Raw genomic sequence first — 24973 nt, 5'->3', positions numbered from 1 at the left:
ACTAGATATTTCACATAGCAAAGTTACCAAAACCATTGCCAACACTTAAGCATCATATGAGGGTAGAAATTTACCAATAAAACTGAAATTTTTCATAACACCACTTCAAATCATGAAATTTCTCATAAAATACCATTTTAGCAACCCTAAACCACTAGTATGGTAGTATTAGAAGCAAAAAGGGATTTCTTAGCAAAGTTTCCTTGTAACCTCAAGAAAGATGGCAACTTAATGCTTCTTCCTCCAAAATCACTCTACCAACACCTTTAATCTTCCTTAGTGATCAACTCTTATGGAGTGGTTCGCAAAGTTGATGGCTAAATCTCAAGATTCAAGCAAGCATTGAGGTGGAAGATGAAGCGCTCTCTCCTGTTTTTCCTCTCACAATTTTCAGCCAAGACAAGGAGAAAATGAAGACATCTTGGTCAAATTTTGGTTTTTAGTAAAGTTAAGAAAGGTTGGTCAAAGTCCAACATCCAACGGTTTCGCGACAAATGGCGTCTTAGGGTTTTGTTCTCATCTTCTTGTCTTCCAAAGCTAATTTATCTAGCTAACCTCTAATTATCCCCTAACACCTTGTAAAACAATATCCCTTTATGCAAAACTTCACCTAGTAGTCAAAATTTTACCTCACTGACCGCATTAGCGGTTCCCACGTCCATAATGCACTTCAAACTTAACGTGTACTAACTTATACCAACAAAATGATTTAAAAACTTGACACACTTATAAAAATATCGAGGACATTAAGCCAATTATTTAAAGTAAAGAAAATGCATTCAAAGAAATAAATAAATATAACCTAATTTTTTGGATTCTCACACTCTCTTCCCCTTAACAGAATTTCATCCTCGAAATTCTCTTCTTTGTTCAAAAAACTCGATTCTACAGTGTTTTCTTCTACTGTTTTAAGAGTTTCTCCTCACTCATGCCACGACCACAATCGAACCTAGAGAAAAATCTTAACAATCGCAATGGCTAAAACACCATGCTAAGAAAAATCAATAAAGATATCAAATCCTTTTGAAAAATCAGTAAAGATTGAAATGGGAAGAAAAAAATATCTCATTAGATGCGTCAACCTCCAAATCCTTTTGATTGAACAGTAGATTATTTGCCAAATTTTATTTATTTGTATCCTTCCAATTTCTTACTTTTCCCTTATTTATTGCTTCTAAGTACAAAACAGATAGCACATTAAAATAAACTATTTCATAGATTAATCCTGGAGAAAGCTACTCCCCTAACATTTTCAAGAAAAAGTGGGCACAATAGCGGAGAAGAATAAACATCGACTGAAAAGAAGAAAAAGCTTTTCATCCATAGATCATGTAGTCTTCTGATCATTAAAATTCGATGCATCTGGTGTTTTAGACGCCACAATAGACCTTCAGTGAATTTGGAATATTCCAATCCTCATTTGTGCTCAAGAATCGTAGATAACCAAAACAGTCGAATGGCTTATATAATAAGGGGTGTTCATCATCAACCAGCTCTGTTGGTGTCTTTACCAATTTTTTGCAATAGGAAAATTGTGCAATCGAATACCTAGTTCCTCTTCCCTTCATAGTTACTCTATGAAATGGGGAATGCACTCTACCGTTGCTCCACGCCTGCATTTCAAAAATGTATACAATCAATGTATTAGTATCCACTAGAGAAGTCAGCATTTGCAACAAAAATACCGAAAGTTATGGCACAAATGCCATGTCAATATTCTAGATGATTAAGGTAGTAACATCTGTGAGGCCAAGAGGTTAAACAATTCAGATTAGGAACAAACAATTCATGGTTTTTGATAAAAACACCCATGGTAAAACTATATACACGTTTGTAATAAAACGCCCTTGGTCATTTGGAAGCTACCGAAGGTACATTCGGTCGCATCACATCTACCTAATACCTAAAATGGCAGAGCAGTGTAATGTTCTATATTTGAGGGTATTTAAACGAGACCAACCTAGTTCGAATTGATGTCTCACAAATGTACTCTGTACTACTGTGTAATTGGAAAAGAACTTAGCGCTTCTCCCATCATCCTACGATCATGCTAAGGGATAATAAAACAATACAAAAGGGTAGAATTGGGAGCAAAATATATCTCTCTCAGTAACAGATTATTTTAAGAATTTTTTTATAATACGAGAGTGAGATATTACAAAGGTATAGTTTTATGGGAGGTTAGTGATAATTTTGAAACTTTAGAGATCCTAAATGCTATTAACGTAAACTGCAAGAAAGGTTTCTAAAATTATCTGTAGCCAAAAGGGTGAGATATACCATTTTACAAGTTTGAGGGTGCAAAGGGATGTACTTAATAGTTGGAGGGTTAAAAGTTGACCAACTTAATATTTGAAGATCATCCAAATTTTTTATCCAATTAAATTATACTTACAAATCAAACAGATATGGATTTATGATCCTCAGACTTTTAACTCCTTTTATTAATAAAATAATTTATATTTTTATAAAATAAAATAAAATTTTAGTTGATTAAATGAGTGTTTCTTTGAATCGTAAGCACATTCAACAGATTAATAAATTTAGTAATTTATTGGTTAATTAATACCTCTTTAAATTAATAAAATTTGCATGATCCCAAAATTATTAATTTATAAAAGTTTTACTGTATATCTAAATCCGCTGGTGCTTGTAATTTAAATTTACAACTTATCATCAGCTTTGAATTATATATTACAAAGTACAAAAGTATGTAGAAGTAGATGGTAAAAATCATATTTTTTTTCTATCTTAAATGCAATATTTTAGTTTGAAGACATACATTTTAATAATTTAAAGAGAAAATGAAACACATTTAGGATTTATTAGCTTAATTATATCGAGAGAGAGAGTGAGAGAGAAGTAAAAAACCAAGAATCGCGTTCAAAACAAAAAAAAAATTGTTGTGCCACAATTTTTTCCCTTTATATTAAGTATATATTGAAAGAGGGAATAGAATAATATGCATTTCTACTATTTATAAGAACGTTATATTGAGCTAATTCTTTTGTTTATTGCAGAAAAAAATTGGGAATATTAACCTGATACGAGAGTGGTATAGAACTATGACTGCTAGGCAAGGCAATTTTTTTTTTTATTTAAATGTTGGGCTGCCAGGAGTTGGGAATTTTTCTAAAATGCTGCCGGGCTGACAGCCAATGTTGGGCTGCCGACTTGGGTTGGGAACTTTTGTAAAAGGCTAACGGGCTGTCAGCCCCACAACTTGCTAGGTAGGTTTTTTTTTTTTTTCAACTTGACTAAGTCCGGCAGTTTTCCTTTCAACTTCAATTGTATAAGCTGAAATGTATAGAACTTTGGTAATATTTTTATAGTTTATTTTTTCACTAATAATTTTTATTTTTTCCCCTTATCATGTAAAATAAGAGGGATGTCTTTCTCTATCTGAAAAAATGTAGTTATGGAGATAAAATTTAACAGGATTTGTATTCTTAAGTGTACAACCATTTGTATTATTATGTTAGGGACATTGATATGTTTAAATATTATATGTCTTGAATGATTTAGCAACAAATAGACAAATTCAAAGAAAAATGATATTAGAGTTGAAAATTAAAAAGAAAGAGTCATGAGAGGATGAATTTTGTAAGAAAAATGGAGAAAAGAAAGATGGATGTTTATTCTATATAAATAAGTTATCAAAAAAGGCTAATAGAATGTGGTGGTACAATGGTTATTACATTGTCTTCTATCACAAAGGTAGTTCGAACCTTGGTAGCTTTATTTTGCAAAACTTAAAAAAAAAAAGAGGGGAATGTTGAAAACTGGAAACTGCCGGTTCACCGATTTTAACGGGTTTGACTGATTTTCACCGGTTTTCTAATGAAGTCAACTTTAGTATAGAATCGGACCGGTGCTATGGCCGGTTCGCGGTTCAATCGATCGAACCGGCTGGTCCAATCTGATTTTCAAAACACTGAGAGAGAGAGAGAGAGAGAGAGAGAGAGAGAGATCAAAAATCAAGAATTGCATTGAAAATAATAATAATAATAATTGTTGTGCCACGATTTTTTTCCCTTTGTATCAAGTGTTGAAAAAGTGGATAGAATAATATGCATTTCTACTATTTATAAGTACGTTATATCCACTAATTCCTTTGTTTATTGTTGAAAAAAAAATCATGAATATTGATTTCACAGGAAAATGATACAGAACAATGCCTGCCGTGCTAATTAGCTCGACAGGAAGGGCAAAAATTTTTTTCAGCAGCCAATTAGGAATTTTTCTAAAAGGCTGCTAAGATTGTTAGCCTGACAACCTGCTTGAATATTTTTTTTTTTAAATGTTAAGCTACTGGGCTTAGGCTGGAAACTTTTCTCAAAGGCTGCTGGGCTGTTTGCAAGGTGCTTAAAAAAAAAAAAAACTTGACAAAGCCTTGCAGCCTGTTTGCTTAATCAATTTTGTTAATTTTATGTACAAGCCTTAGAAAAATTTTTAGATGAAATCCAATTTACAAGAAGGTGCATTATTTTTTAAAAAAACCTAACAATAATCCAGTCTTTGACTTCATAGGTTTTTACACCTGGGTTTTGCTCATTTTATCTATTCAGGTGTGTTTCTTGACCTTTTCTCTTAATCTCTTCAATCTTTTTGACCAGGGAGGATTGTATGCAAAAGACGTGATTCTTGTCTTTTTCAGCCTCTAATTTGATATTAGATGTAATATGTTAATAGGAACGATGAGATTGTTGATGCTTTCAATATTCTTTCTGTTTTATTGTCTGAAGAATCTGAGATTTCTTTGTGCCCATTATGAATGGTTAATGACTGAAGTCGATGGTTTTTGCACAATGGTAGTGTTACTTGATGGATTAATGTTATCAAACTTCATGGTAGGGAAATGCTATTTTTTTATTGAGTAAAGTAGATGCTACAGTCAAAAGTCTGTCTTTTTATGATCCTTTAAAATAGGAATATTCTGATTGCAACGTATCATTTCTCTCAAAGCAACTTGATTCAGCTCTGATGCGAAATTCAGGGTTTTTTACTCTTTCCTTGGCAAAACTGGATTGGCAGCTATCCCTTTTTTGCTTTACTTGAGTTCTGATTTGGAGATGAGAGCAGTTCTTAGGTCCATCAAGCAATTCAAATCAGTCTCTCGGTACAGAGCAGATACTGTCTCTATCGGATTTCCAAAAAGACAGCGGGTTTGTTTGGATTGCTGTTTATTTGTCAAAATATATTTGCTTACATCATCATTACAATTTCCAACACACCTTTTTATCTTCCCAATTACCTTTTTATTTCACATACATCACATCACAAAAAGTGCTACAGTAAAAAAATCTCTAATAATTCACAATCCAAACAAACCCGCTATTTTTGGGTCAATACGAGTGAAAGGCAACCTAAAGTCTACACCGATATGCAGATATTTGCAGATGTTACCATCCATCTTACCTGTTCTCCAGAGGTTTGCATGCTGATGCTGCAAGAGTAGCTAATGGAGGTTGATACCTTATTGGTGATTTATGGTTCGCAATTCTTCTAGTGGCATTTTTAATGGACATGAAGTTTTAGTTTTTGTTGTTTATTGGATTATTTTGGTTTAACTGCAGAAATAGATGGAGCAGGGCCCCTTGTAGAATACTAGCGAAGAATCGCCTCTGGTGAACTTGTGGATGGAGATATTTGCTAGGTTGGTTAACGGAATTACCACTCTATGATTTAATTCCTTTGAAGGTAATAGAATGCATAATGATTAGTAGTTTTAAGCACACAAGGCAAGGATTTTGTTAATGTGGCGTTGTCCCACATCGCTTTTGTATAAGGGAACCTTTCCCTTAGTTGCCTATAAATACAGTGGGCCTGTGATGGTGTTAAGTGCACCAAAACCAAGAGAGCATTAGTGGGCTATTTGGGCCTTTGGGTCATTAAGCCTTTTGTTTAGTTAAATGTTTTTGGACTCTCTTGTGTTTTTAGTATTAGGTGTTTTAGGGCTAGGAACACTTTCTTAAGGCATCTTTTATACTCTCTTTTTCATAGTAAAATATTGCTCCTCCTTCACCTGTGAACGTAGGTCAATTTGACCGAACCACGTAAATTCTTGTGTTCCTGTTTTACTTATTTCTGTTTTGTTATTTGTCTTTTGGGGTTGCCAAAAATCTTTTCGTCAATTTCTTGGGGCCAGACCTAACAAACTGGTATCAGAGCTTCTTCGGAGGCTTTAGATTTTGTGGCAACAATGACAATAACAAAGACTGTCATCGAGAAATTCGACAGGAATGTCAACTTCGAGATGTGACATCTTAAGATGGAGGCCATTTTGGTTCAAGACGGAGTTGATCTAGCGATACACGGAATTGAGAAAAAGTCAGAGAGTGTGATAGAAGCAAATTTTACTGAGATGGATAAAAAGGCAAGATCCAGTATTCTCTTAAATCTCTCTAACGAGGTTTTGCGGGAGGTAGCCACTGAGACTTCGGCAAAGGCTATGTGAGACAAACTTAAAGTCTTGTACATGAAGAAGACAGTTGAGAATCGGCTTTATTTAAAACAAAGTTTGTATATGTTTCGCATGACTGAAGGTACATCTATACTCTCACATCTTGATAAATTTGATTCCATTATTATGGATTTGGGAAATATAGATTCAAAAATTGATGATGAGGATAAGGCCTTGTTACTTTTATGTTCCCTTCCCCAATCTTTTAAACATTTTCGCGATACTATGATTTATGGAAAAGAAACAATTTCGTATTAGGAAATTAAATCTGCATTAAAATCTAAGGAGCAGATAGACAGGGATATTACTGAGGAATTTAGTGGAGGCCATGTAGAAGGTTTGGTTGTTACGGGCAGAACTGAGAGAAGAGAATTTGATAAAAGTAGATAATCTAGATCTAAATCCAGACATAGAAATGTGGAGTGCAATTATTATTATAAAATGGGGCACATTAAGGCAGATTGTTTCAAATTGAAAAATAAATTGAAACAAAAGGGGAAACCTGGTGAGACAAATTTTGAGACTGCCGAAGCTGGTGTTGCAGCTGATGAGAATGAAGGAAGTATTTTCTTTGTAACTGATGACAGGACAAGGTCTAAAAATGAATGGATTTTAGATTCGTGGTGCTCTTATCACACGTGTCCCAATAAGGATTTATTTTCCACTTATGAATCTTACAATGGTGGAATTGTTTTGATGGGTAATAATGCCGCTTGTAATGTTGTTGGTAAGGGTACAATTCGAATTAAAATGCATGATGGTATTGCGAGGACGCTCACTAATGTTAGACATGTTCCTGATTTGAAAAAGAAACTCATCTCTTTGGGCACCTTAGAGACTCTTGGGTGCAAATATATAGCTGAAAATGGCGTTATGAAGGTTTCTAAAGGTGTTCTCGTTGTAATGAAAGCTTGCAGGGTTGGTAGTTTATATGTTTTGCAGGGATCTACTGTCACAGGCTCGGTTGCAGTTTCGTCATCATCATCTTTGTCTGATTCTGACATCACCAAATTGTGGCATATGCATTTGGGACAGATGAGCGAGAAAAGCCTGGGCATATTAAGCAAAAGGGGACTTCTTTGCGGTCAGAGTACTGGGTCACTGGAATTCTGTGAATATTGTATCTTTGGAAAGCAAAAAAGAGTTAGCTTCAGTTCTCAAGCAATCCATAAGACGAAAGGTACTCTTGATTATATTTATTCAGATTTATGGGGTCCATCTCGTATTCCGTCTAAGGGTGGTGCCAGATATATGTTGACTTTCATTGATGATTATTCAAAAAAAGTTTGGGTTATTTTCTTAAACATAAGAATAACGTTTACCTCACTTTCAAGCAATGGAAAGTTTTGATTGAGAAACAGACAGGTAAACAGATCAAGCGGCTTAGAACAGATAATGGCATGAAATTTTGTGAAAGAGAATTTGATGAATTTTGCAAGAATGAAAGAATTGTTAGGCATCACACTATCAGGATGACGCCTTAGCAAAATGGTGTAACCGAACGTATGAACAGAACACTTTTGGAGAGAGCGAGGTGCATGATCTCTAACGTAGGGTTGGCAAAGGATTTTTGGGTTGAGGCAATTTCTATGGCCTATTATATTGTCAACCGTGCTCCTTCTGCTGCTCTTAATTTCAAAACTCCTGAGGAAGTTTGGTCAGGTATTCCTGCTGATTATTCTGATTTTAAAATTTTTGGGTGTCCAGCATACATGCATGTAAATGATGGAAAATTAGAACCTCGAGTTAAAAAGTGTATTTTCCTTGGGTATGCTTTTGGGTGAAAGGATACAAATTATGGTGTTCTAATCCAAAATTTTCAAAATTTATAATCAGTAGATATGTTAATTTTAATGAATTCTCTATGTTATCTTCCAAGAAGGAGTCGTCTAGTTCTTGTCAAGCAGATAAAAATATGCAGAAGCAGGTAGAGCTTGAGATTGGAAGTTCTGGTCCTTCTATTCAACAAGTGCCACTAGATGCATCTGAATCTACTGATGAAAATAATTCAGAAGAAAAAGAATATTCCATTGCCATAGATAGACCAAGGAGGGATATTCAACGACCACAAAGATATGCAAACTTGGTTGCATATGCTTTGTCTATCGCAGAAGAAATTGATGTAGTTGATGAGCCTACTACTTATTCAGATGCGATTGCTTGTGATAATTCTACTAAGTGGTTGGTTGCGATGAATGAAGAAATTGAGTCTCTTCATCAAAATGGAACTTGGGTTCTTGTGAAGCCGCCTCCAGATAAGAAAATTGTTGGATGCAAATGGGTTTTCAAGAAGAAAAAAGGTATTCCAGAGGTTGAGAATACAAGGTACAAAGCACGTTTGGTTGCAAAGGGCTATAGTCAGGTACAAGGTGTTGATTTTAATGAAGTATTTTCACCTGTTGTAAGCATAGCTCTATTCATGTTTTGCTTGCTTTAGTTGCCATATATGATTTGGAGTTGGAGCAGCTTGATGTTAAGACAACTTTCTTACATGGTGAATTTGAAGAAAAAATTTATAAGCAACCTCAGGGATTTGAAGTTGAAGGAAAAGAAAACCATGTTTGTTTATTAAAGAAACCCTTATATGGATTGAAACAGTCTCTAAAACAGTGGTATAAGAGGTTTGACACTTTTATGTTGAGTCATGATTAATCAAGGAGCATGTATGATAGTTGTGTTTACTTCCGGAAGTTAGATGATGGTTCTTTTATTTATTTGCTGATTTATGTTGATGACATGCTCATTACTGCCAAGAATTTGTCAGAAATTCACACTTTGAAGTTGCAGTTAAGTAGTAAATTTGATATGAAACATTTGAGAGCAGCTAAAAAAATTCTTGGCATGGAGATCAAAAGAGACCGAGGAGCTAGAAAATTATTCTTGACTCAAGAAAATTATCTTGAAAAGGTCTTGGAGAAGTTTGGCATGAAAGATACTAAACCTGTGACTACTCCTCTTACTAGTCATGTTCGACTATCTGCTGCTCAGTCACTACAGTCAGTTGAAAAGGAAGAGTATATGGCATGGATTCCTCATTCCAACGCAGTTGGCAGCATTATGTATGCAATGGTTTATACCCGTTCAGATATTGCACAAGCAGTCAGTGTGGTTAGCAGATATATGTCGTATTTCGGAAAAACACATTGGCAGGCTGTGAAGTGGATTCTCAGATATTGCACAATGGTTTGTACTCTTCCAGATATTGCACAAGCAGTCAGTGTGGTTAGCAAATATATGTCGTGTCCCGGAAAAACACATTGGCAGGCTGTGAAGTGGATTTTCAGATACTTGCGAGGGACTTCAAATTGTAGTTTGGAGTTTGGAAGAAATAATGATACTTTGGTTGGTTTTGTAGACTCTGACTATGCTGGGGGTCGTGACAGGAGAAGATCACTTTCAAGTTACGTATTTTGCATTGGCGGTTGTGCAGTTAGTTGGAAAGCTATTTTACAACCCGTCGTAACTTTATCTACTACGAAGGCAAAATATATGGCCATGACTGTGGCAATCAAAGATGCCTTGTGATTGAAGAGTCTATTTGGCGAACTTAGTTTGTATCAAGGTGTTACTACTATTTACTGTGATAGTCAAAGTGTCATTCATTTGAGTAAAAACCAGATGTATCATGAGAGGACGAAGCACATTGATGTGAAATTTCATTTCATTCGAGATACTATTGCTGAGGGAAAAGTCCTTGTTCAGAAAATTAGTACCAAGGAGAATCCTACTGACATGTTCACAAAACCTCTTGAATTGGGTTGGTATTCATTGTTGGTGATTTAGATCCATTGGGGTTTATGTGGAGAAGGTGGAGCAATTTTGCTATTGTTGATGTTGGGGGCACGCCAAGGTGGAGATTTGTTAATGTGGCTTTGTCCCACATCGGCGTTTGTATAAGGGAACCTTTCCCTTAATTGCCTATAAATATAGTGGGCCTATGATGGGGTTAAGTCCACCAAAACCAAGAGAGCATTAGTGGGCTATTTGGACTTTTGGGTCATTAAGCCTTTTGTTTAGTTAAATATTTTTGGGCTCTCTTGTGTTTTTAGTATTAGGTATTTTAGACGTAAGAACACTTTCCTAAGGCATCTTTTGTATTCATTTCTTCATAGTAAAATATTGCTCCTCTTTCGCCCGTGGACGTAGGTCAATTTGACCGAACCACGTAAATTCTTGTGTTCCTGTTTTACTTATTTCTACTTTATTATTTGTCTTTTAGGGTTGCCAAAAATCCCTTCGTCAATTTCGTGGGGCCAAACCTAACAGATATTAAGAAGAGCAAATTATTCAAATGGTCACTAAACTTTTGCAATCGTCGAATTTTGGTCACTGAACTATTAAAAGTTTGGTTTTGACTATTGAAATATGTAAAGTTAAGACCTAAGGTCATTCTATTAGGTTTAGTCATTAAATACGCCAGATCTGAGTGCCCATGCGATTCCCAAGACAAAAGAAAGGGGCAAATCAGGGAGACATTTGTTGAGTAATAATGATTCTTTTGGCATTCTACTAGATTCACTTCGTTTCGGTGGTAGCTGGAGAAAAACATTTTTGTGGGATTCGAGAAGATGATCAGGGAGTTGAAAGTTGGGGGAACTTTAATTCGTCTTTGGTTCCAAAGAGTTCTGGTTTTCTTGCCTTTGCTTCCACAGATTTTGTTACCTGTGGCATCAGGGAGGCTGATCTAGTACTTGATTGTTGGTTCGTAAATGGTCCTTCACCTTTAGATTATGATCCTCCATTGCAGTTATGCAGTCCCGGATTATGTAGCCTTGCTACTTGTGGTGAAGGAAAATTGGCCTTCAACACCAGCATTCTCAATGAGCCAGATCTGACCAACTTGTGTGTTCGAAAAGATCTTAAGATTTGTGGTCCAATGGTGATCCAAATCTGAGGACCTGGAAACTCCACTGACTGATTCTGAGGGAAAGTACTTACCTCGGATCGGAGTGGGCCAACCCGTGAAAGAATTCTACCTGGTATCAGATACGGGTAGCCAATCAACTAGCTCCAATGCCAGCCCTGCGATGCATGCTTTAACCAATCCGACCTGATCTTTGACCCATCTGAGTCTTCATCTTATAGTCCTTTATCCTGTGCATCGCAAGAGTACTTCCCTGGGCACAAACCAAAATTGCAACGCTGACCTGTGTACGTATGAAGCGTTGTAGGGAGATAACTCTAGTACTATGGGAGAATTTGCCACCAAAACGGTGTCGTTTGGAAGTTCAGGTTCGGTTGACAAAGTAGCCATTGGGTGTGGTCCAATGGTGATCCAAATCCTCCTTCGTGTGTGGTCCAATGTCCTGGGATTGCCCAAGTGTTTCGGCTTTCAGAACTGAAGGATGCCACCAATGGTTTCAAGGAGTTCAATGAGCTTGGTAGGGGGAACAATGGATTTGTCTCCGAAGTTGTTCTTGCTGATGAACTTCCTAAATTGTCCCTTGAATAACGTTCCCTCTTGAACTTAACGACTAAATCTAATAGAATGACTTTGAATCTTAACTTTATACATTTCAGTAGGCAAAATCAGACTTTTAATAGTTTAGTGATCAAAACTCGATGATTGTATAAGTTTAGTGGCCATCCGGATAATTTGTTCCTTTAAGAATAGCAATCCTATCGCTTGTACTCTTGTTAAGTTTGTTGCATCTACACTTGGTTGAGCTACTCTCCTTTCAAAAGATTTTTTCTGGTTAGCTTGTAACAATAATGGCAAACTAGAAATGATATCTTAGCTTGCTCATATCATGTGTAAATGTGCTGCATTTTTTTAGACGTACTGGCTACAGATAATTTGAACAGTTAAATAGATGTTAGGTAAAAATTTTGCTACTTGTACTTTTCTTTCGTGGCCTTGTTTGGATTGGGATTTCTATCAGACAATTTTTATATTTTTTATTTTTCGTAAATAAAATTTTCAATCACTTTTTTATTTCACATACATCAAATCACTATAATATATTTTTTTTATAAAAAAAATCTAAAAATAGCAATCCAAACAGATATAGCTTTCAAAAGAAAATAGGTTTTAAAAGAAAGGAATTTTGGATGATGTTTAAGCAAATCATTTCAGTGCTATGTGAGAAGCGAATGGTCAGAGTCTTCTATGTTGTCTTTTAAAAGTCAAACACCTTCTGAAATGGATTTGTAGTTAAGCACTTTGAGAGAATTTCAGAGACTCTATGACTAGCTAGTGCTGATGCTTGCCAGCTTGATCGATATGCGGCCAACTCACTAGTGTGTGTATATGTGTGTGTGTGTGAGAGATTTTGAGAAAGATTTCAAAAGTCAAAGACCACAATATTTCTTGGTGGTAGAATCAGTTGGCAGGCCCATTCGCATTTCTATTGTTGGGTAGAAAGCAAAGAATTGGCAAATATTGTGACTAGAATTGGCTTCAAATCGTGATAGAAATCACTTTCCTTTAGGCTTTATTTGTCCGATATAAAGTGCAATAACCTTGGACAAATATCCTTTAGGATAAGATGAAGTTTTGTTTGTCTTAAACTCTTGCACAAAGCAAGACAAACCCTTTGTGAACTAAGGAGTGCTTTTGAGAGAGTAAGGATAGTAGGAAAGTGATTTTCTGCAGCAAACCACTCTCTACTTGACCTCTTTATATAGGAAGATTTGTTTGGGAAACAAAAGACCTCATTAAACACTTGTATGAATAGATTCAAAGTATTGTGTATGAATAGATTCAAAGTATTGTGTACACATTCATGCACTTTAATTCATGCATCTCATGATCATTAGATCAAACATGAATCTATCCTTTCATTCAATAATTCACATATACATGAATACATTCATAAATGAATGTACATTTTAGAATCATTCACAATACTATACATGTACCAAAAATTAATGAATATACATTAATTACATGTATGTACATCATACAAATTTTGAAAAGTTTCCAACAATCCCCCGCCATTTTCAAAATTAGAAAATGGATTTCTAAAAGGTCACCAAGTAATCTGACACTCATATGCATAAATAATGGTGTCTTTCGATTGAACCACTATCTTAGTGAAGGTTCTTTGAAATCAATCCTTCAAGATGGTAGACAAGCTTTGAACCACTTGGACATTGGACCAACCTCATAAACACATCACACACTGAGCAACGCACAACCATAAGTTCTTCAATGATACATTTTACGGCCTTGTATCACTATCCTTTCATGAATGTTTACAAAGTAAAGTCCTTAACTTTGTGGTTTGCCGAAAACCAACATTCATATAGGCGACATCTTAGTGCCCCCACCATAGATAGCACTTTTAAGATTCGTTAAGAGTCCAATGACTCATCCTTACATTTGCACTGGCGAGAATAACATGCACTATTCAACATTGGGATGTCTAAACTTCACATAGTGCACCAACCACTAGAATGGTGTACTTTCACTCATTGAATTCAAGACTAGACGTTGTATCTAGCGTTGAATTGAGGTTCCACCATTAGTGATCAAGAATTTTGGACTTTAAACCCATCCCCCTTGATGTATTTGACACCAAATTTCTTGATAACCCTTTTGTCAAAGGATCACTCAAATTTTCATTTGATCTCACAAAGTCAATTGATATGACTCCATTTGTAATCAAATCTTTGACATAACTATGTCTCAAACCGATATGTCTTGATTTACCATTATACACTTGACTATAAGCTTTAGCAAGTGTAGCTGCACTATCACAATGAATTGAGATAGGCGACAAAGGTGTTGGCCACAATGGTATATCACAAAGTAAATTACGTAGCCATTCAGCTTCTTTACAGGCCGAAGCAAGTGCTACAAACTCTGCTGCCATTGTTGAATCGGTGATACAAGTCTGTTTCTTAGAACCCCAAGAAATTGCACCTCCACCAAGCATAAAGATCCAACCACTTGTCGACGAGTGATCATCTTTATTGGTGATCCAACTAGCATCTGAAAATCCTTCTAGAACTGAAGGATAACCGGTATAACATATACCATAGTTCTTAGTGGCCTTTAAATACTTTAAAATTCTGGTTACACCTTGCCAATGTAACCTACTAGGGTTGCTTGTATATCTGCTCAATATACCAACTGCATATGCAATATCAGGTCTAGTACAAGTCATTGCATACATTAAACACCCTATAATCTTGGCATATTCCATTTGAGATTTTGGATCCCCCTCATTTTTCACAAAATTTATTTTGGGATCCAATGGTGTTGAGACTGGAATACAATCACTTTGATTGAATTTGTTAAGAATCTTTTCAATATAATGTGTTTGAGACAACATTATATTGTTATCATGTTTGAAGATTCTCATACCAAGAATAACATCTGCCTCACCCATGTCTTTCATGTCAAATTTGCTTGAAAGCAAAGTTTTTGTGACTTCAACTTGTTCCAAGTCAGTCCCAAAAATCAACATGTCATCAACATATAAACAAATTATGACACCTTTGCCATCATCAAACTTGCTATAAATACATTTATCAGATTCATTTATTTTGAACCCACTAGCAAGAATAACTTGATCAAATTTCTGATGCCATTGTTTCGGTGCTTGTTTTAGTCCATATAAAGACTTGACAAGTTTACACACCTTATGCTCTTGACCAGGTATCACAAACCCTTCGGGTTGCTCCATATATACTTTTTCATCCAAATCACCATTCAAGAATACTGTTTTAACATCCATTTGGTGAATGACTAGATTTTGGATAGAAGCTATAGCAAGTAGCACTCTAATTGTAGCAATTCTAGCTACTGGTGAATATGTGTCAAAATAGTCCACACCATACTTTTGTGTGAACCCTTTGGCAACCAACCTGGCCTTGAACTTATCAATAGTTCCGTCGATCTTCATTTTCTTCTTGAAGATCCACTTACAACCAATTGGTTTTGAACCAGGTGGTAAGTCTACTAATTTCCAGGTTTTATTACCCATGATTGAGTCCATCTCATCATTAATAGCTTCCTTCCAAAAGGGAGCATCTTGTGAGTTCATTGCTTCTTCATAGGTCTTGGGATCAGCCCCAATATTGAAGCAATATGAGATTTGGTTGCTCACTGTATCTCTAGTTCCTTCAACTAGATACATATAAAAGTCCGAACCGAAGTCTTTTGACTTTCTAGCTCTTTTGCTCCTTCTCAATTCAATGGTTTCATATACACCATCTTTTGTCAATTCACTTGATTTTGGAATAACATCTTTTATAGAGGTGAACCTATTCTCTTCAAAAATAGCATCTCTAGACTCAATTATGGTATTAACCGAAATTGAATCATTAGATTCAATTACCATGAATCTATATGCTTTGCTATTTTGTGCATATCCTAAGAATATACACTTCACACCTCTTTCTCCCAATTTCCTTTTTTGAGATTCTGGGAGTTTTACAACAGCTCTACAACCCCAAACTTTCAAATAGTTTAGGTTGGGCTTCCTTTTATTCCAAAATTCATAAGGGGTTATAGAACTCCTTTTATTAGGAACTCTATTTAGGATATGACAAGCCGTTAACAAGGCTTCACCCCAAAATCCTTGACTTAAATCAGATTTTGACAAAAGTGCATTAACCATTTCTGTCAATACACGATTTTTCCTTTCGGCTACACCATTTTGTTGTGGTGTGTAAGGAGCAGTCACCTCATGTTTTATCCTAACAGACTCAAAATAGGTAATATCATAATATTCCCCACCTCTATCTGTCCTTAGACATTTGATAAAGGATTCACAATGAAGTTCAACTTCTGATTTGTATGCCTTAAATTTTTGCAAAGCTTCACCTTTTGAGTGTAACAAGAAAACATGACAGTATCTACTATAATCATCAATAAAAGTCACAAAGTACTTTTTACCACCCAAAGTAGGAGTTCCATGCAAATCACATACATCACTATGAATGAGATCCAAGATTTTAGATGATCTTTCAACTTTAGGAAACGAATTTCTTGTGATTTTCGTTAGCATGCATGTATTGCATTTTCCTTCAATCTTATCACAATATGGCAGCAAATCAAGTCTCATCATTTCATGCATTCTTTTGTAATTAACATGACCAATCCTATTATGCCACAATTCAAAAGAAGACTCAACCAAATACGCAGAAATAATATCACTCTTATTATTTCTAATAGCAAGTACATTCAACTTAAACATCCCATTGCAAAGATAACCCTTGCCTACAAACATACCACCTTTAGACAAAATAAATTTGTCAGACTCAAACACAAGTCTAAAGCCAAATTTATTTAACAGCCCAGCTGACACCAAGTTCTTCCTAACTTCCGGTACATAAAACACATTTGTCAAGGTTACAACATTTTTGGAAGTAAATTTTAATTCTACTTCTCCAATGCCTTGAACCGGAATTGTAGCAGAATTTCCCATGTAAACAACGGTGCTTTCATCCACCGGTTTCATGGACTTGAAGAACGTTCTATTGTTGCACACGTGTCGCGTAGCTCCAGAATCAACCCACCAAGCAAAATCATCTTCAATCATATTGATTTCAGATATCATTGCTACAAGATTTTTGCTTGTGTTTTGGGAAGACTCTTGCTTCTTCTTCTTGTTTTGAAGAATCTTGCACTCGGACTTGTAGTGTCCCTCTTTCTTGCAATAGAAGCATTGTCCCTTCTTTCTTTTCTTGGATTGATTCTTGGGTTGTTGGCCCTTCTTGCTTCCTTGAGACTTTTCAGTTTGTCTCTCTTCAATCACATGCACTTTTGAAGTAGAATCTTTATTCTCTTCAAGGATTTGACTATCCTTCTTTTCTTGCATGCGAATTTCCTCTTCTACTCGAAGAGATTTAGCAAGAATCTCAAGAGAGATATCCTCTTTCTTATGTTTGAGATCTCTTTTGAAATCTTTCCAAGAAGGTGGTAACTTATCTATTATAGAGCAAACAATAATGGCTTCATCCATGTGTAGATTGTGTTGTGTGAAGTGATTAATAAGCCTTTCAATCTCACTAAATTGCTCCATAACAGACTTATTATCTACCATTTTATAATTATTAAAAGACGAGACAAGAAACTTCTTACTTGTAGCATCTTCTTGCATATACTTGGACTCCAATCGATCCCAAAGTTCCTTGGCGGTAGCAATTGAATGGTAGACATCGAACAGGTTGTCACTCATGGTATTGAGGATGTGACCACGGCATATTTCATCGTCGTTCTCCCATTTCTGACGGTTTCGGATGTCTTCAAGAGTTTCTTCATCGGGATTGATCAATGGTTTTGGTGTGGTCAAAACATAGACCACTTTGAGTGCAGTGAGAAGGAAACGAACACGTTTTTGCCAACGAATGAAATTCCCTCCATCAAACCTCTCGAGCTTGACAATATTGGATGCCAAATCTTTCAAGGTACCAGCCATTGTAGAGTACAAATAAAGCCTAAAGATTGTTGGGTAGAAAGCAAAGAATTGGCAAATATTGTGACTAGAATTGGCTTCAAATCGTGATAGAAATCACTTTCCTTTAGGCTTTATTTGTCCGATATAAAGTGCAATAACCTTGGACAAATATCCTTTAGGATAAGATGAAGTTTTGTTTGTCTTAAACTCTTGCACAAAGCAAGACAAACCCTTTGTGAACTAAGGAGTGCTTTTGAGAGAGTAAGGATAGTAGGAAAGTGATTTTCTGCAGCAAACCACTCTCTACTTGACCTCTTTATATAGGAAGATTTGTTTGGGAAACAAAAGACCTCATTAAACACTTGTATGAATAGATTCAAAGTATTGTGTATGAATAGATTCAAAGTATTGTGTACACATTCATGCACTTTAATTCATGCATCTCATGATCATTAGATCAAACATGAATCTATCCTTTCATTCAATAATTCACATATACATGAATACATTCATAAATGAATGTACATTTTAGAATCATTCACAATACTATACATGTACCAAAAATTAATGAATATACATTAATTACATGTATGTACATCATACAAATTTTGAAAAGTTTCCAACATCTTCGAGAAAGAAATCGAGCAATCCCAGGTTATCAAGAGCAATCCTATTATGCATGTCAAGAGTTTGTTTCAATTTCCTTCAGCTATCCTCAATGTGCTGTTTCTTTTTGCTTTAGGCAAAGAATTTTTGTTCTTTTATGTTAGAACAAGGTACCTCAGTGGGATAGAAAACCATTACTATGATCTCTTTCTCGTGCCGATAGGAATTTGTCTGTTTTGTACTATTCTTGAATTGAAAAGTCCCAAATCGAATTATGCAAGGATAGCATTTCCCAAATCCCTAGGGATTGAAGGTGGATAGGAGAAGAAGCAAGTAAATTTTTACTCGATTAATACTCTCGCTTGGACAAGAATGCCCTTGTTATTTTCTCGTGCGTCACACATGACGATGTTCTCCGTCACTCATAACTACTGAAATTGACAGAAGGGTCAAGAATTTGTACTTCTACTAGATCGAGGGCCAAAAATTTTCTTATAACTGTTAAAAGGCTAAAATTTTACGCGGCCAAAAGTTGGAGGGCCATTGGGACTTTTTTCCCTTTACAGTAATACTGCCTCATTTTCTATTTTAAATTTCTAGAATATTTGTATGTAAACAAAATAAAGTTTACTTTTCCTATTATGCATATGAGTAGCTGAGTAGGGTTGGTCACTTTCTTAATTTTCAGCTAATTAATAATGGCTTTTTTTCAGTTTAGAGTAATTTAATTTCACTTATTTTATAATGGAGTTTTTTTTTTGTCATTTGAATGTGAAAATAAACTGTCAAAGATTGGGATCAGAAAGTTGATTGCTTTGATCAAATTGACACGTCGTTTAATTTGGGTTTGTTTGGTTACGTGCTTAATTAGTGGTGATTAATTTTTAGTAATGTCAAGTTCTATGGTTTAAGTGCTTAATTGACTTGCAGGTCCCTTCTTTTTTGTGTCAACGATGATTAATACTCTTTTGGGAATCATTTACTGTATAAATTTCTAATTATCTTAATCCAAATGGAAAATAACATTGCTCTTATGCATTCTATATAAGCGCTCTCATACATTCTATATATTTCATAATTGTTAACCTTTAACAAAAACAACAATTCCCTAATGATCTACATAAATTAGATAATAATAGAGATTTATACTAATAAATCCATACAATAAAACACAGTTAACATGGGAAATATTAATCCCCTGCGCATTGCACAGGCCATCTCACTAGTGTGTGTATATGTGTGTGTGTGAGATTTTGAGAAAGATTTCAAAAGTCAAAGACTACAATATTTCTTGGTGGTAGAATCAGTTGGCAGCATAGTTATTAAACTCAGCCCGGCCCGACGGTTCAACCGATCAACCCGGTGAACTGGTCATAGAACCGGGCCGGGTTGCTAATTAGATCGTCTCGACAGTAGAACCATTGACTTTTTGACAAATCGCTGAACCCATTTTGATGAACCCGTTAATTAGATCATTTTGATGAACCGATCAACCCAGTGAACCAGTCGATTTTTCTGAGGAACCCGGGTTACTATGCGAAATTTTTTTTAGAAAATGTTGCATTGATGGTTCGAACTTGGGACCTCAAGTATAAGAATATAGTGTAATCACCACTAGACCAACAATCCACTTATTAGTTTGGTCCTTCTTATATTATATATTACGCTTTTATTCTTCTTTTATTTCTTCAAAATAAAATTTATTTGGAATCTTTTAATAAAATTTTATTTATTTCCCAAATTCCATAAGGCAAATTTTAATAAAATAACATTATCTAGTTTATTTCCATAAGTTAAAACCAAAAGTTTGTTAAAAATAATGAAATTCCCATAAGGCAAAATTAAGTTTTGTTGATTCTTATAAGCATTAATGATTCTATAATAAATTAGACTAATTAAACATTTACTAAGGCACAGTTTATTATAATTTCAATCATATAAAAATTTATAAGACATAATATTTAAGTATATTTAGTGACTCACCTGTTGAACCACTCACCCACTGATTAAACCAGTAATCTGTTGATCCACCTCTTTCACCGGATTTCTTCTCGGGCCGGGTTTAATAACTATGGTTGGCAGGCCCATTCGCAGTTCTTCGACAAAGAAATCGAGCAATCCCAGGCCATCAAATGACTCAAAGCGCTGTGGATGTTCATCATCAATCAACTCCTGAGGGATGTGTAAGACCCCACTATTGAAAGAGAACATCACCAATGACAATCATTTTGCATTCGCGTTCGTTAAAACTCGATGAAAACAAGGTTGTATTCTGCTGTTGCTCCATGCCTGCAAAAAAAAAAAAAGCTTGATTATCTTGATTTTTGTTTTAAAAAATAAGGACGCTTTCTAGAGGACAAAATATATCGATTAATTAAAACATATAGAGGACAAAAAGAATAACTATATCAAAATTATTTTAGAAAACAAATATAAAAGTTCTTCAACTAGAGAACAATTGCCGTTACTACAATGAGGTCATTGATATACATGTTCACGTCACATGCGATCGCATACTTAATCTTGTTTTATTTTCCCTCTTTCTTGTGGTGTGCAACTGTTTTGTTTATTATAATAAGAACGGTTTTTCACCTTGCATTTTTAATGTTTCTTCAATTTATTTAATTTTGCTCCCAACCCAAAAATATTCACCTTGTTTTACACAATGAGCTAAAAATATTTTTCAGTTGGAGCAATAATTAACCCAAAAAATCTCTCTAAGCAAATACTTCTAAATAAGTTACTCAAATGATAGGTAAAAAATGTTGTGAGCCAAATAAAGTTAATTTGCAACTTAACAATGATGTTAGAATTGCTCCCACCGTATGACAAGTAGACTCTTAAATTTACAAAGACACTTTCCATGAGGTGAAATTTTACTTTAAACACTTTGCACGTTTAATACATAATACATGCAGGCTAATTTGGTTCAATTACTAACACTATCGATCTTTCAAGTAGTATAAATTCACATGAAAACCTTTACCATGAAATTGATGACAGGAAGTTTTTGCAACTTTGGGTTATCCATGAAATTGAACTGGACGGATTTTGCAGCGCTAGCTCGATGCATTTTTAGTGTATTGAGAAGACTACGATCTCATCTGCTCCCATCAAGGGTGTAGGATGTGGATTTATAGCATACGGCAAAAACTTGTGTAGGCCCGTGAAGAAATTGAACTAGACGGAATTTGCAGCGTAGCTCGATGCTTAGCGTATTGAGAATACGATCTCGTTTGCTCCCGTCGAGGGCGTGGAATGTGGATTTAGATTTCAGTTGGAGGAAGTAATTAGTCAGTTTAGTAATTAGTCCAACTGAGATTGAAATGGGAAGAAAAAAATATCTCATCAGATGCGTCAACCTCCAAATCCTTTTGATTGAACAGTAGATTACTTGCCAAATTTTATTTATTTGTATCCCTCCAATTTCTTTCTTTTCCCTTATTTATTTCTTCTAGGTACAAAACAGACAGCACACTGAAATAAACTATTGCATAGATTAATCCTGGAGAAAGCTACTCCCCTAACATTTTCAAGAAAAAGTGGGCACAATAGGGGAGAAGAATAAACATCGACTGAAAAGAAGAAAAAGCTTTTCATCCATAAAAATCGATGCGTCTGGTGTTTTAGACGCCACAATAGGCCTTCAGTGGATTTGGAGTATTAAAATTATCATCTGTGCTCAAGAATCGGAGATAACCAAAATTGTCCAATGGCTTATATAATAAGGGGTGTTCATCATCAACCAGCTCTGTTGGTGTCTCTACCAATTTCTTGCAATAGGCAAACTGTGCAATCGAATGCCTTTCTTTTCCGTTCATAGTTACTCTATGAAATGGGGAATGCACTCTACCGTTGCTCCACGCCTGCATTTCAAAAATGTATACAATCAATGTATACAAAAATGTATACAAGTCAGCATTTACAACAAAAATATCGAAAGTTATGGCACAAATGCCATGCCAATATTCTAGATGATTAAGGTAGTAACATCTGTGAGGCCTTTTTCCTTTTCGTTTTAATTTGACCATAACACATCCAACTTAGATGATGTATGGCGAAGCCATTATTGAATCAAGTTTTCTAATTGAACCAAAGTTTTTTAACTTTGTTTTTTGCCTTTTACATAATGTTGTAGTATTTTAATAAAATAATTAAATTCTGAATTAAATGTGCATGTTACAAGGGAAATAAATTAGTGAAATTTTCTGAAATTTATAGGTGTTTGAATGGTTTTTCCTGGAGATTTATTATATGAAATTATGACTTTTCAATTACTTCAAGGTATTGTAACTTACAATTCAAATTTGGATTGAATGGGTATTGACCAAAGAATGTGAAATTATCATTTTTCAATTACAATAAGTTTTTTGTAACCTACAATATAAAATTGAATGTGTTTTGAATGGCCAATAATTTTCAGCATTTATTTAGTATTTTATTAGGAATATAGGTTATGTTTATCTAACTTTTCTTCACCTATATATATATATATATATGTATGCATAGTTGAGATAGAAAAGTTCTACTACAACAATTTATGTCTTTTGAGTCTAAATTCATTATTTTCTATATCATAGTTAGACAAGAAAATAATAAGGCATTTATAAAGGTATACTCTCCTAGTTGTGTAGTCTAAAGAGAGTGTTAGTAAGTATGGCTGAAATGGTGTATCTTGAAAATGACAAGTTAGAAAACCTGTTGCATTAGAATTGATTCTTTTATAGAGGTTTGAATCACTTTAAAGAGAAACAGAAATATCCGTGTCTCAACCCTCCACACTTGAGTATTAATATATTGTTATTGTCTAATCTTTCTTCTGCATATTTGTTTTCATTTTTGTTCCAGGGGAAAACACATAACAATTGTCCCGGTATATTCATGACAAAGGGAAATGATTTGAAAAGGAAAATGGAATTTTAAAACATGGATTTTTAGAGGATTGCAATGTTGTAACTAATCAAGTTTAATATGATCCAGGCTTGCACATTTAATGACAAAAAAGAAAATATCTCACCGAGAATACATCTCCAGCCATGATTACTACGGAGGAAGGAGGAAAATCAATAGGAATCCAGCTTCCATTCTTCAACTGAACTTCTAAACCATCAGCTTCATTCTGTTGAAGTATGGTTATGAAGTTCTTGTCAGTATGAGGAGGAACGCCGACATTCATCTCATTCTGTTCGGGTACCCTGTACCTTATCAATCTAACAGTATAAGTCACTGATCCCACATGAGATTCGTGGTACTTCTCCACACCATAGCTTTCAAACACCAATTTGCTCACCATTTTATCTAATTCTGCGACTTGATTTGCATACCAATGAAACAGTTCACTAGTCATGGGAGGGCATATTCAAAAAAAAAAAAAGAAAAGGTAAGCATTTCGGATATGAATAATGCATAGTAGCAATAAACTATAAGAAGAATTACATATTAATGGAAACAAGTTTACCAGAAATGGTTATTTTTGGAGGGCCACATCTGATTTGCAAACTTCTCGACTGCTTCAAGATTTGTTGCATCTTCAATGCTCATGCTTTCGTAGAGGTCCACGTTGGGTCTTGGCCGAGCATAACCAATGAGGGGAGTTTGAGAAGTGTTTCGGACTTTAATCTCCAACGGGAGGTTAAACAAATCTTGCAGCTCAGAGAATATGGAATCTCTAACCTCTGAAGGATACTTATCATGAACAGCTATGAAACAGCCATACTCTTCAAATGCCCGTGTGACAATGTTTCGCGCTTCAGTCCAAGAATCTTTTCCGGATCTTAGGATTTCCTCCGTTAAATTTATGACCGGAAGCCTGATATTTGAAGCGCATTCCATGGTTTTAGGCAGCCTCTTTCCTTATACGCACTTCCCGTAGCTCAATTTAGCCTGATAATTAACAATAAGGGGTAGCCAATGCTGGTATTTGAAGAGCCAAGAGGTTAAACAATTCAGAATAATATGGCAAACCGGCTAAGTTCTTTTCCAATTACGTAGTATATTTATAGACGTAAATTCAAGTGAGCGAGGTCTCATTCTTTCTTCTTTCTTTTTCAAATTTCAACAAGGGAAGTGCACATTAATTAGTACTAATTACATAGTACGTTCAGTCTCTCTTTCTCAACGAGTGGTGTACATTAATTACATAGTGCTGATAAGTTCTATGTGGGACTACTGCCCAGTCTTTTCCAATCACGCAGTACATTTGTTAAAAGTCAACTCGAACCAGGCTGGTCTTGTTCGTTGTTTTCTGCTGAGGTTGATGTGCAATATTACACATATCAAAGGCGTGCAATGTACACTAATCAACAAACCAACTACTCTGCTGCTAGAGTAACAGAGTAGTTGGCCGTCAAGAAAGTTTTATTTGGATATAGGTTAAGGATCAAATTCTTGATTTGCATTCTAATATTCAGACTTTGTTAGAAATATTTTGCTAATGGGTGCCTATGCACTCATCAGGGTCGACGAGTTTCCTTTGATCTCTTTAGATCCCCTCCTTTTAACGTAGAGTACAAATAATTATAGTATCAAATCTATCGTATAAAAAAAAAAGTAC

At 35.1% G+C, this 24973-nt stretch overlaps 1 protein-coding gene across 1 annotated transcript; it reads right to left on the bottom strand.

Annotated features, from left to right (window-relative positions):
• Window positions 1-21792: 21792 nt before the first annotated feature.
• LOC113689943 (probable 2-oxoglutarate-dependent dioxygenase AOP1) lies at window positions 21793-24373 on the bottom strand. The gene is made up of 3 exons (XM_027207764.2): window positions 23879-24373; window positions 23438-23759; window positions 21793-22286 (listed from the first exon to the last, which is right to left on the bottom strand). The coding sequence occupies exons 1-3, from the start codon at window positions 24250-24252 to the stop codon at window positions 22047-22049; spliced, it is 936 nt and encodes a 311-aa protein (XP_027063565.1). The 5' UTR covers window positions 24253-24373; the 3' UTR covers window positions 21793-22046.
• Between the last annotated feature and the right edge of the window lie 600 nt (window positions 24374-24973).

The sequence above is a fragment of the Coffea arabica genome, chromosome 5c (assembly GCF_036785885.1).
Source record: "Coffea arabica cultivar ET-39 chromosome 5c, Coffea Arabica ET-39 HiFi, whole genome shotgun sequence".
Classification (NCBI taxonomy): domain Eukaryota; kingdom Viridiplantae; phylum Streptophyta; class Magnoliopsida; order Gentianales; family Rubiaceae; genus Coffea; species Coffea arabica.
This window is presented reverse-complemented; position numbering and strand designations above follow the sequence as displayed.

Coding starts and splice junctions, on each gene's coding strand:
- LOC113689943 (XM_027207764.2), bottom strand. CDS start 24,252: ATGGAATGCGCTTCAAATATCAGGCTTCCGGTCATAAATTTAACGGAG. Junction 23,760..23,878: donor TCCAAAAATAACCATTTCTG/GTAAACTTGTTT, acceptor TCCCATGACTAG/TGAACTGTTTCATTGGTATG. Junction 22,287..23,437: donor TGGCTGGAGATGTATTCTCG/GTGAGATATTTT, acceptor TTTGAAATGCAG/GCGTGGAGCAACGGTAGAGT.